Here is a 12,604-nt window from a genome sequence, read left to right as displayed (position 1 = left end):
TTAACATTAAATTCATTAAATTTTTAAGATTGTTGTTTACATTTATGTTTTCTAGAGATACATGAAATGTTTATAATAACGCTCATGTTATTTGTATATTTGGATCTCTGTTTTTTTCAGCGATGTATAGTAAAAAAACAATTAACCTATCCAATTTAAAACAAATGTATTATCATTTAATTAATAATGCACTGTTAAAGAGTGTTACCTAGAAAATCAATATAACGGAGACATTGATAGAGGATAAGTTCACGATATAGCGGTATTGTTCAGAGTCATACTCTTGCAGACGCTTTTGATTGGCTGTTCTGGAGTGTCATAATGATACGGTATATACGGCTTGGTGCATTAAGGTTCCTCTTTGACAACCAGGAGTCTTGGGATTGTAACAGATCGAGTTTAGTCCATCGAATAACTTCAACGAAAAACGTCAAGATGTAATAATGTCGCGTCTGTTATTTTAAGTGTTTGTTGACATTTCATATGAATTCAAATATAAGTGGTGAGAAGTCTTTATGTTACAAAATGTCGTTCTTAACAATATCATTAGGCACCAAACATGTACACTATGGGATATATGTCTTAATGGTGTACATATTGGGATCAATTTTCAGACTGAATTCTGCCATCTCTACGGACTACAACTTCAGAGAAGTGACAAAAACAAAAGAACAGAACCACGTCGGGGCAGTTTTACAAACATCGCTTTGGAATTATAAGCTGGGATGCGCTAGTACGTGTGACACTTCCAATTGTCTGTCTTTCTCCTACAACTCTGTCACACTGGAATGCAAGACTTATGGGGAAGAGATTTGTTACCATGACGACGGTGTCACGTCATCTTCACTTCGATTCTACACGAAAGTGGTAATCTTTAGCTGTAAGTATGAGTAAATAGGTATGAAGTGATCAGTACAGTTTGAACCCATTACCAATAGTCAGTAATGTACAAAGACACATATACATGTACCATAGACCATAACAAACGTGCATATTTGATAGATTATATATAGATGCATGTATGTTTGCAGGTTTGTTGGAGGAGAGTTTTTCGATTTCGAAACAGCATCATTCCTTTTTTCTTTTTTATGATGAAAAATTATAAACAAACTATGTTTCTGTATTAAAACAATCTCTCATTTTATGTCTTAAATATACTGGACTGAGTTTACAATTTAAATTTGAGTTTAAAAATCTTAACATCTGCAACAAACAATGTTTTGTTTTTATTGGAATCTGGATAAAACGTCAAATCACGATGTTTTCCATGGCTATGCGCAACATATTGATCCACTTTACTCAGGTTAGATATGTTTATAAAGCGTCGAAATTTCCATCCAACCTTGTCTTCATCAATCATAGGTTATGCTTGTGATATCTTAAAAATAGTATATGAGTATAGATAAAAATATATTCTTTATCTTATGCAAGAACACTTATTTCATTAAACAATATTTTTATCGTTGAAAGCATTATAGATGTCAATCTTGTCTCATTTGCCTTTGTTACCTAATTTCCTTTCTGAAGATGATATTTAACAGTTACAATGATATACCCTCGGGTTTTGCATATAGTTTATTTTGTTTATTCATTTGTTTTAAAAATAAATCCTAGTTGTGTCGATTTCGAGTTAGAATCACGATTTTTGATATCCATGGTGTTTGTTTTGTACAAAGCTGTTAGGCCGGTTTAATACTAATTCCACGGGATACAGAACAAAAGCTGGCTCGGAAAGAATTGTAATCGATTGTTTCATATCTCGTTAAATATCATTGTTTGTCATATTCAGACACAATTCATTTTTCCGATATTCCAGAGCATTGTATAACTATTGATGATACTTCATGTCGATAGAAGTAAATGGAGTTATAATTACTCATCAGTTTAAACAAACATTGGTTCTGATTATCTATTGCCCGTTTCATTTTTTCCTTCTTCGCCGACAATAATGTGAAATAAAATACATTCAAGGGAAGACATTCTGACAGTTTATTACATGATTCAAAACCATGCGACCATTTCAAAGCAGATATCATTAGGATGATTAATTTGTTGTATCCAAATACATGCTAAAATCATTGGCAGTCATTAATCAAATAACCACATTCACCCATTTATCCTACAAGCGCTGTTTAAAAGCATTTGTCTCTAAGTGTGTTCACATGGAACGGAAACTTACCTATCGATCCTAACAAAAGACAAATACTATAGTTAGGATAGATAGTCAGGTCCCGTCGGAGTAGAATGCATGTAAGAACGTAATGTTAAAGATGAAGAACAATAATTTGCGGAAAATCTTCTGGGAGTATATATTCTACCGTTATTCCTTTTTCATAAACATGTCTCCTTTAATCCCATTTCAATTTTTTTAGTTTCCATGTGGTATAAACATTTATTTGATTTTCTACCATAACCTGCGCATGAACACCATATCCATTGTTTATTCATACGCATAATACACACGTGTATTATTGGTGATAGTCAAATCTATTGGACGAGGCATTCACATTTGAACTAATGGTACGGGATGTTTCCAAACAAGAGTACTGAATAAATACGTATTTTGCTCCAAAAATAGCGATTTTGTCTCTTTTTGCATGATGGTTGGTTTTTAAAGTAAAGTACTGCAATTTACGTGCCGAAAGTCTCTCGGGTCAACGATAAATTTGTCATATCTAGAGTATTTATTCACAGCACTAGTCACAGGTAAGGGATTTCAAAAAACAAATAATACCGATTTTCAAACAAAGCGAAAATGTTGCATGAAACCCATTTACAGTGACAATCGCAGTAAAACAATGGTTTTAATAGTAGATTGCTATCTTACAATTATCGCCTTTATTGGTGAAATAAATGAAGTTATACACGTACCGAACACGTGGTCGTACTGTATTGGTGCCAAAGATGTGCTAGTTCCATCTAACCATGCTAGCCCTATCACATTACCCTGGCCCGTGAAGCAGGTGTGGACGGATTGTATTTACCTTTGTAACGAATTTACATAATGTTTTAATTAATTTAAATGTACTCATAGCCAATTACAATTGAGAATCTATATTCGGATTCGGTACGCCAGTCCCATACCACTTGTGGCATCAGTAATGATGTCGTATTTCGACACCAAAAAAGGACATTTCATTTCTGGGTGAATGCTTGTCACCTAAGCCTTAAAGAACGTGAGAAGGCATTGGGTCGCCTGCCTAACTAGAAAAGACGGACTTTCTGGCTTGGTTGGCGATATCAAAATTCTGTCCTGGAATATTAACGGCGATTTGGACACTATAGACACATTCAAGAACTTTATACTTACCTATGACATTATATTTTTTTCGGAGTGTTGGATTCCAAAGGACTATGCATTAGATATTGACCAGTTTGTTTCCATTGTTATCCCTAGAAAGTTAACACGTTATACACAAGGGGGAGGTATCGTGCTACTTTTATGTAAGAGTATCTACAAAGACACATATGTGGGTAACGCCCTTTTTGACACTATTATTCCTGTAACCATTAGTAAAACAATAGTGAAAAAAGATATCATGATAATTTTTACATATATTCCACCAAGTTCATCAAAATTATTGGTATTATAATTGCGATGTATTTAACGAGCTCGAGTCTTTAATTTCTGATTCATCAGATTCCAAGCAGTTAATGCTATTGGGAGATTTCAATAGTCGAACCTGCAATGTAGATGATTTTATTTGTCATGATAACATACATGTGAGTATCCGTAATCTTATTGAATCTATTTTTAATTATGTACGTGATGACGTTGACAAAAATCTTCCTTCACGTAGTAACCCTGATTCTGGCTCTAATGAATACGGTTCAAGATTAATAAAGCTGTGTAAGTCCACGGGTTTCCGTATAAGAAACGGAAGAGATAAAGATGGGTTGTCAAATGATTTTACATTTTGTGGACATAATGGTATGAGTGTAATTGATTACCTTTTGATGCCTTTTGCATTATTTCCTACAGTTAAAATATTTATTGTGTGTAATTTTACAGAATTTTCTGATCATGCTCCTTTACATGTACAATTTTTTTCCAATATTTTGAAAGTGACAAAAGGTGATGAAGATCATGATGAGCCTGTAGAAAATTCCAGGTTTAAATTTACTTGGGATGACAATTTCAAACATCAATTTTTAGAGGCATTGAATATAAATTCAGATAGCCTCAAGGAGCACATTCAAATTAGTGGCGAACTCAACCAGGAAACTATTGATGGTAGTGTTATGAATTTTACAAACCAGTTACAAGAAATTATGGAGCCATTTTTCAAGAAAACTGTTTCTGTAAATGTTTTTGACAAAGCTGCTTGTGGGCGAGCTAACCACTCAAAAGGTGAAGACAAACCATGGTTTAACATTGAAGCTAAATTCTTACGTAGGCAATATTTAAATGCTTTGAGTATTTTTAATAAAAATGATAATTCTACCACGCACGAGGTTTTAATTGCAAAGAAGAAACGTTATAAAGTGTTAGAAAGAAAGTTGAAAAGTCAATACGTGATTTATGAGGTTGATATGTTGGAATATTTGCGTAAATACAATCCTAAATATTTTTATAAATTTTTTTAAAAAAGTAACTGTAACTCAACACCCCAAATGTCATTGAACCAATTATTTGACCATTTTAATAGTATTGCTAATATTAACAATAGGGTTGCTTCAAACCCCTCACTTGAATACGAAAGTGTCGCTGATAATGTGGTAATATTTGAAGAGTTAGATTCATATTTTTCTACTGATGAAATACTTTCTACAATAAAGAAACTGAAACGTGGCAAATCACATGGTCAAGATTGTTTATTGAATGAATGTTTTATTGAAGGCAGAAATTTTCTGTTACCACTGCTTCAAACTTTATTTAACAACATCTTAAGTTCAGGTTGTTTTCCGCCTGATTGGTCTACTGCTGTGATTGTACCAGTTCATAAGAAAGGTGATCGTACAGATCCTAATAATTTTCGTGGTATTAGTCTAATTAGTTGTTTATGCAAATTGTTCACGTCTATTCTAAACAGTAGACTGCTAGATGAGTGTAGAAGACACAACATTCTTACAGATGCGTTTGCGTTGCATACGATTATTTCTAAAACATTGTCCAATAAAAAAAGGTTATACTGTTGTTTTGTAGATTTCCGTAAGGCCTTTGATTTAGTGGATAGGTTAATTCTCTGGTACAAATTAAATAAGCTAGTGTTTCGTGGTAAATGTTTATCTTAAATATATAACTCAGTAAAATATTGTGTTTTGTTAAAGGGAAAGTGTTCAGATTTTTTCCCTAATAATGTCGGATTGATGCAAGGGGAAATTTTATCACCTCTGTTGTTTTCCCCTTACATTAATGATTTCGAACAAAGTTTTATTGAGAAGGGCGCGACTAGTTACGATTTTGGTTATCTCAGTCTTTTTCTCCTTCTATATGCAGATGACTTGGCTTTATTTTCCGAAACGGTTGAAGGATTACAAAACTTGCCGAATAATTTAAGTTCTTATGCTGATAATTGGAAACTAATTGTTAATACAGAGAAAACAAAAATTGTCGTTTTCCGAAATGGAGGTATTGTCAAAGAAAATGAGTGTTGGACATACAAAGGGGAAAGTATTGATATTGTTGACCATTTTTGTTATTTGGACACTCTTTTTCGTTTTAATAATAAATTTAGTTGCATGATTAAGCACGTTGCTGATCAAGGACGTAAAGCAATTTTTGGCCTTCGTACCAAATGTAATTCTTTGAACCTAAATGTTAAAACTAAGTTACATCTTTTTGATACTTACGTTGGAAGTATTCTTTTTTATGCATGTGAAGTTTGGGGTAGCCTCAAAGCGACTGAGTTGGAAAAAAATCCATCTTGAGTTTTGTAAAAAATCTGCTTGGTGTTAAGAAGTCTACTTGTAATGCTATGGTTTACACTGAACTAGGACGACTGCCTCTTGTTAACACACAATTGTATAGAATGTACAAATACTGGTTTAAATTGTTAAAGACTGATAATTGCATTTTAAAAGAGGCGTATAATTTTCTATATATAGATGCAGAGAAAGACAATCCAAAACATACTTGGCTTGCTCATATTAAGCAGAAGTTATTTGAACTAGGATTTGGATACGTGTGGATAAGGCAGTCGCCCTCCGATGTTATTCTTCTCACTAGTATTAAACAGAGAATAGAAGATCAGGCTAATCAAATGTTGTTTAGTTCTTTGCAAACTACTAGCAAATGTTATCTGTATAGGCATATTGTTGATAAGGTAACTCTGCAATTTTATTTAACAAAATCCTTACCTAAACAAAGAAGAATTATGATAACCAAATTTCGTCTTGCTTCTCATAACCTGGCCATAGAGTATGGTAGATACAGAAATATAGATAGGCGTCTTCGACTTTGTTTAAATTGTAATTCTATGGATATAGAAGATGAATTTCATTTTCTCCTTGTTTGCCAGTGTTATGCAGACCTGAGGAAAAAGTACATTAAGAGTTATTTTGGCGTAAGCCATCAGTTTTCAAAATGGTCGATCTTTTGAATTCTCAGAACCTAAAGGAATTAAATTTGCTAGGTACGTTCATGAAGCACACAAGCTTAGAATTGTATAATTGTATTGTATTTTTTATCCGTCTGACTACTGTCCGTCTCTCCGACTTTTTCAATAGGTTTGTCCGGCCGCCCGTCGTCTTGACATATTTGCTAGTCTAGATCTGTTTTGCTACTATTTACCTGATTTCTTATGTGTAGTATAAGGTATACAAATTGTCCATTTAAATTGCAATGCTGTGCGCAATATGACATATAAATCATAATAACCTGTTTTTCTTGCTCCCTTTGTATAAGTACTTACTTTTGTTGTTACTATTGGCGTTGTACGTTATTATTCTTACACAGCTATGCCTTCAAATGTATTTGATTATTTTGTATTATTTGATTTATGTACATGTACTGATGGGCTGTAACGCCTAAAGTTAATAAATGATGAACTACCTGGGAATTTTACAATGTATTACGAATCCTGCCACATTAGGAGCCTCGCGCACTTCCAGCCGTGCCAACAAGGGTAATTGATATACATTTCGACAATTGGCTTCACAATCATACAACCTACGATGTATTCTTACGCGAAAGTGTCAATGGGGGCGAAACAATGTTGTACACAATACATATATTTTTACGTTCAAAGGTTATGGCAGAAAGAAGTTCTATAACTCGTGACAATTGATTATCATCGTTATCAAACTCTCTTTAGTTCATTTTCAAATTTAGAAAAGACACTCGGCAAAGCTTCGTGTCTTTTCTAAATTTTAGAATTAACTAACTCGAGTTAGATAACGATGATAATAAACTGCCACTCGTTGCAGAACCTCTCTTTAAGTTCTTGCAAGGGCTAAATGAATTGTGTGATATGAAGCTAGGCGTTCTTGATCCGAAGTATATATTTAAACAGTCTATGTGCAGATGTGCTGTTTACGTTAAACGCTAAGGTAGGAGAGATATCTGGACTATTACTTAGTATTCACACAAAACGACGCTTGACCCACTACTTAAATTGTTCTTGCCTGAATAGATATGATTTTCTCTTGGGAAAACTGGTACGTTGCCGTTATATTTCACTCAGGTTAATATCAACACTTATTGATATGGCGAACCTTTGTATAAATTAATAATTCATTTCATTGGGAAACATTCACCACATCATAACAGAGGAGTAATCATCCAATTGTTTTAACCAATTTTATTAAACATATTTAGTACCTTTTGGTTTGAATAACTAAGTTTAACGTCATTTAAAAAGAAAGTTTCTCTTTCACATATAAATATCTAGGTTCCAAATAAGTCCACAAAAGATCATAGTAATGACACGATTGCTATAATATGTATCTGATTTGGACGTTCAGAATCTCGAAACGACGCTTATCATTATACGAGTCGGTTGAAAGTATCAAGAAAGAAAAACACCAAATAAATTCTGGTTAACTTTAGTGCTTTAAGAAATAAAGAAAATTTGGCGCGCTACAGTTAGTGATGGATAGCGCAATTATTGTGACGTTGACGTTTTGTGTGTATGCTAACATGTCTTGATATTGGTGAAGTTATATGCCGGGTACCTGGAGGAATAAAGACATTTTAATTACGGCCAAGTTCATTTGTGTAAAATTATCTTTATGTTTAGTACACATTTAGAGTATGTAGAACAAATTCAGAAAAGCAAAAATGTTGTCATAGTTACGGCTTAAGTTCAGACATTTGTGCTTTATACCTTTCACTTCCGGAAGATTTTGTTTTGTGTCCCAGACGTGAACGAAATATGGCCTTGCACATGTCAAAGGTAAAGAGCTTGGTAACGTCGGCGGCTATATTGCCGACTACAACATCGTGATGCCGTCTAGAGAAATACAACGTGACATAAACTGACCACTGCAATGTGTTGATGTTACTAATTGATATAACCATTTTCTTGTGTCTTGCATAGTTTCGTTTTTTGGTATACTGATCAGAGGAGGAAGTACTGATAGGAAGGAAAGAAGGGAAGTGACTCTGATAGATTGTTAGTAATTGGTAATTGTTAGGTCTGTTATTAATCCTATATGAAAGGTATATGTTTGTGCTATAAAGCATGCCTTAAACATAAATAATCTTGTTTTATTTTATTTTATTTAGCTCTGAGTCACTGTGGAGATGTGCCCCATGTTCATTGTTCGGGAGTGTACACAATAGACGGAACTAGTAACATCGACGTATACTGTGATATTGACACTGCCGGGGGACCATGGACGGTATGTTGTTCCTGATTCACGTCACAAATACCCGTATTTACAGATTAAATAATGCTAATAAGGTGATACATCAGTTAGTGCTCTTCGGATTTTAGTTTTATATGTACCCCTTCTTTCTTGAATGTTTATACGTTTTTATTACTTCGAGTTTCTTGTAATTCTGATTTTTGATCATTATCAGTGACTGTAATTGAAATTGAGAAATTCTAGTTTTTAAAAAATGCAAATTTAGTGTTGGAGGTAGAGGTCAGATTGAAATTTTATTTCAAAGAATAGCGTGTTAAAGATTTTCTATGCTAACTATTTTCTTTGCTCCTGTTGATCTTGAGTTTAATCATGTAGACTTGTTTTAATGTGAAATCAATATACTGTCATTTTTCATTTTCTAGATTGTCGCTAACAGGTATGACGGGTCTGTAGACTTTTACAAAACATGGAATGAATACAGGAATGGTTTTGGAGATTTGACAGGAGAGTTCTGGCTAGGTACGATACATCGCATGTCGCATAAATAATTATGTCTAACAATAGTGTTACAGTCTTCTTAACTCAAAATGTTCATAAAAAAAACATTTAGGACACTGGTCATTCAGTACAAGAATAAACATGAAGCATTTTTTCTTGAAATGAAAGTAATAAATAGAAAGTACATCACCATATGTTATGAAGATAAGAAACTTAATTTGAAAATAGATTTCACATCATGATAACTACTTGTACGAAGTAGTTTTTTTCTGATATATAAAACGTATTTATATTCTATGTCAGGTTTCGAGAATCTAAGACTCCTGCTTGCCCAGAATATGAAACTTCGAATCGAGATGGAAGGATGGAGTGGAACCCAAAGATACGTTGAGTACAGTACATTTCAGATATCAGACGAGGCGTCGGAATACGTGTTGACGGTCGGTGGATACTACACTCCAGATGGACTGTGTAAGTCGACACTACAGATATGACAATGTCTTTTCATTAAAGCAGAGATTGTAAAATATTGATTTTGCTTCAATTTCAGTCGGGAGGAAGAGTTCCGCTTTTGTTTTATTATTCTAAAAGACACACATGTATCGTTTAGAAATAAACTTCATCTACTTTACACCAAATGCAAAACAAGCATTAAGCATATACTAGCCACTCTGAAGTCTGATTGTGGGAGGAAACTGGATAGCCGGGGAAAACCCACGTGGTCGGGTAGGTAGCCCTATACCTTTTCACGTCCGTGCCGGGAATCGAACCCCTGACGCCTAGGTGAAAGGCGAGTGTGTTATCACTGAGCCATCCACCATTCACAAATGTTTCTTTTCTTGAAGTGTTAATTCTCGAATTGATATTGATAAATTCTGAGTTCAAATAACGAGTGAAAAAAAATTATTCTTGACGATAGTCACTATTCTGCGGATGAACGAAAGTGTAAAGCAGCTCATCAATTTAAATATTTTTGTGTTAGTGCTGATGGAAAATTCTGAAATTTGTTATCTTTATATGTAGATTAGTATTTGATCTAACTTAAATGTAAGATATGAACATGAGAAGATATATATATCATTGTTAACGTTAAGAATTGTCATCGTATAAAAACATCAAGAAACTTGTAAACATAATCGTCATCCAAACTCATATTCTTTAATACTAGTGCAAAATAAAATATATGTATACACCAATCAAACGCACAAGAGGAACAAGAGAAGGAAAAGTAAGGGTAAGCAACATCGACAACACCCGCCGTGTAAAACTTGGTCAATTCATGTAATGTCACATTTACAAATGAAAACAAGTGATACAACAGTGGAACCAAGAAACAAACGGATATAAAACATGTCCGGTTTCATGTCCCACAAAGAAATACAATATTCCTTAATGAGATCACGACCGTAAAATCTCCCCATAACTTTCAGCAATCTTTACACCTTAGATGAAATTCGTGATATTGGGAACTTGTCCTTGAATATCGAAATATAAAGACAATTGGTTTGGAATGCAGAAATGCTGTCCAGAAATAGATAATAAAGCTTTGTGGAAAGTTGTTCATCTTGGTCTCGTTGTAAGAAAAGATCGAAATAGGACACCCGTGTAGAAGAGTCTGTCGTATACATGCTTTCCAATTCTGGATGGTATATACGATGGATGTGTTTAAAAAATATCTTGTTGTCTGAAAGTGACATCAAAGAACTCTGCAAGGTCTTTGTGACCTGCTTTGAATGTTTTGATGAGCTCTGAGATAAATCAAGCCTTAGATGAAACAAAGTCAGTTCAGCTTGCATTGGGATACTGTCAGTTTCCGTAGGTAGTCTGTTGGGAAAATCTTACCACTAAACAGGATGAAGATATTGTCAACCAGAAACTTGATCATTGCGTCCTCCGTATACTTTTATCTTAATTTTGACGTATTTTCACGAAGTACGCTTCATTATAATCCACTACCATATATCTATTTTTCATCAAAATGTTTTTTTTTCTTTCAGTTAACGCCCTTTCCTACCACAACGGTAGGCGTTTCTCTACATTGGACAACGATAACGATGGATTCAGTGGCAACTGCGCAAGTAGTGCTCATGGAGCATGGTGGTACGATGAGTGTATTGACTCAAATTTGTTTGGAATATACCAGTCAGAAAATGGTTATCAATCCATGGTCTGGAAGTACTTCTACGCCACTGACACCAGTTATACAGCGGTCAAAAAGGTCAGAATGATGTTGGTGAAAAAATAGAACAAAGGATTATCTTGTCTTCATTTAAAATCTTCCGATATACATTGCATTCGTAATAATTAAATTCCTTTAACAGTCAACTAAAACTGCAGCTAATATACAAGAATGCATTCAATTAATTTTCGTATTTTTCTTTTTTTTATGTAACAGCACACCATATCAGTGTATATTGACGTAAGAGATATGAAAATTGTCAGTTCCTTATATTTTAACAACACGCTGTTAAATAGTGTACACATACATAAATGATAATGAGTAAATTAAGGATCAATAACAAATATATTTTTCCGGTGTATATTTAATTTAGTCTTAATTGTTCTAAAAGTAGCATTTTTCCTAATTTTTAAAAATATCTTATTGCCGATAGAACACGTTTTGTTTTTTAACAACTGTATTGCCCCTGACATTTCTTTTTCATTAGAATAATAGCTGATAGGTAAAAGTAGTCTTTATTCATTAAAAATATTTGATTTTTTTAAACATCAATAACGGCATACGAAAACAATCAATCATTCTTATGTCCAATGTTTTGTTTGTATTCAGTTTAATTTCTCGCAACAGTCACAGTCAAATATACATAGATGTCAAGTCCGTCACCAAGAATGGGGATAAGGATAGAAAGGAAAGAAAAACGTCAAAGATTAGAAACAATCAAGATACCGATAGTTGCTGTGAAATGGGGACACCGATCTGTTTGGGTTTGTCCAATGTCCCTTTGTAGACAATACAGCAGAAAGCATCCACTTCTGCAAGGAGCTCTCTGTAAGTCCTAACGCATATGCAGTGAATACAGCAGAGTGGTTTTCTAATCTACCCTTAAAGGAAAAATATCTGATATTCCAGGCATTGCAACCCGGTTTGGGGGGACGGGGTTACTTTTACTAGCCACTTACGAAATGCAGTAAGATGCCATCAGGAATATTCTTTCCGAACTCCTGTCTAGGTTTTTGTTACATGAATTAACAGCTGGGGAGCCTCATGACTTATTGTGACACTTCGTGTAGCATTCGTGATGTCTCGCTGGTCGGGTAAGTCATGTTTATGTAGTTCTTTCATGCGTATATGTCTCATTTAAAATGGAAATAATTGGAAAGGTCGATCCTTTTCACT

General features: G+C 34.0%; 1 protein-coding gene across 1 annotated transcript; it reads left to right on the top strand.

The window, feature by feature from the left end:
* The first annotated feature begins 525 nt into the window (after window positions 1-525).
* On the top strand, window positions 526-11,494 carry LOC132548813 (fibrinogen-like protein A). Its single transcript, XM_060212706.1, has 5 exons — window positions 526-880; window positions 8,669-8,784; window positions 9,174-9,270; window positions 9,553-9,720; window positions 11,247-11,494. The coding sequence occupies exons 1-5, from the start codon at window positions 526-528 to the stop codon at window positions 11,492-11,494; spliced, it is 984 nt and encodes a 327-aa protein (XP_060068689.1).
* Window positions 11,495-12,604: the final 1,110 nt, after the last annotated feature.

Source organism: Ylistrum balloti, unplaced genomic scaffold (assembly GCF_031769215.1).
Source record: "Ylistrum balloti isolate Yb309-2 unplaced genomic scaffold, AGI_CSIRO_Ybal_v1 Utg370028, whole genome shotgun sequence".
Taxonomy (NCBI): Eukaryota; Metazoa; Mollusca; class Bivalvia; order Pectinida; family Pectinidae; genus Ylistrum; species Ylistrum balloti.
The sequence above is the reverse complement of the archived record's forward strand: the minus strand, read 5'-3'. Positions and strand labels throughout refer to the sequence as shown.

What these genes read in the sequence shown, in the direction of transcription:
- LOC132548813 (XM_060212706.1), top strand. Translation starts at nt 526, where the DNA reads ATGTCGTTCTTAACAATATCATTAGGCACCAAACATGTACACTATGGG. An exon ending in CTGCCGGGGGACCATGGACG is followed by an intron (nt 8,785 to 9,173) that starts GTATGTTGTTCC and finishes TTCATTTTCTAG; the next exon opens with ATTGTCGCTAACAGGTATGA. An exon ending in GACAGGAGAGTTCTGGCTAG is followed by an intron (nt 9,271 to 9,552) that starts GTACGATACATC and finishes ATTCTATGTCAG; the next exon opens with GTTTCGAGAATCTAAGACTC.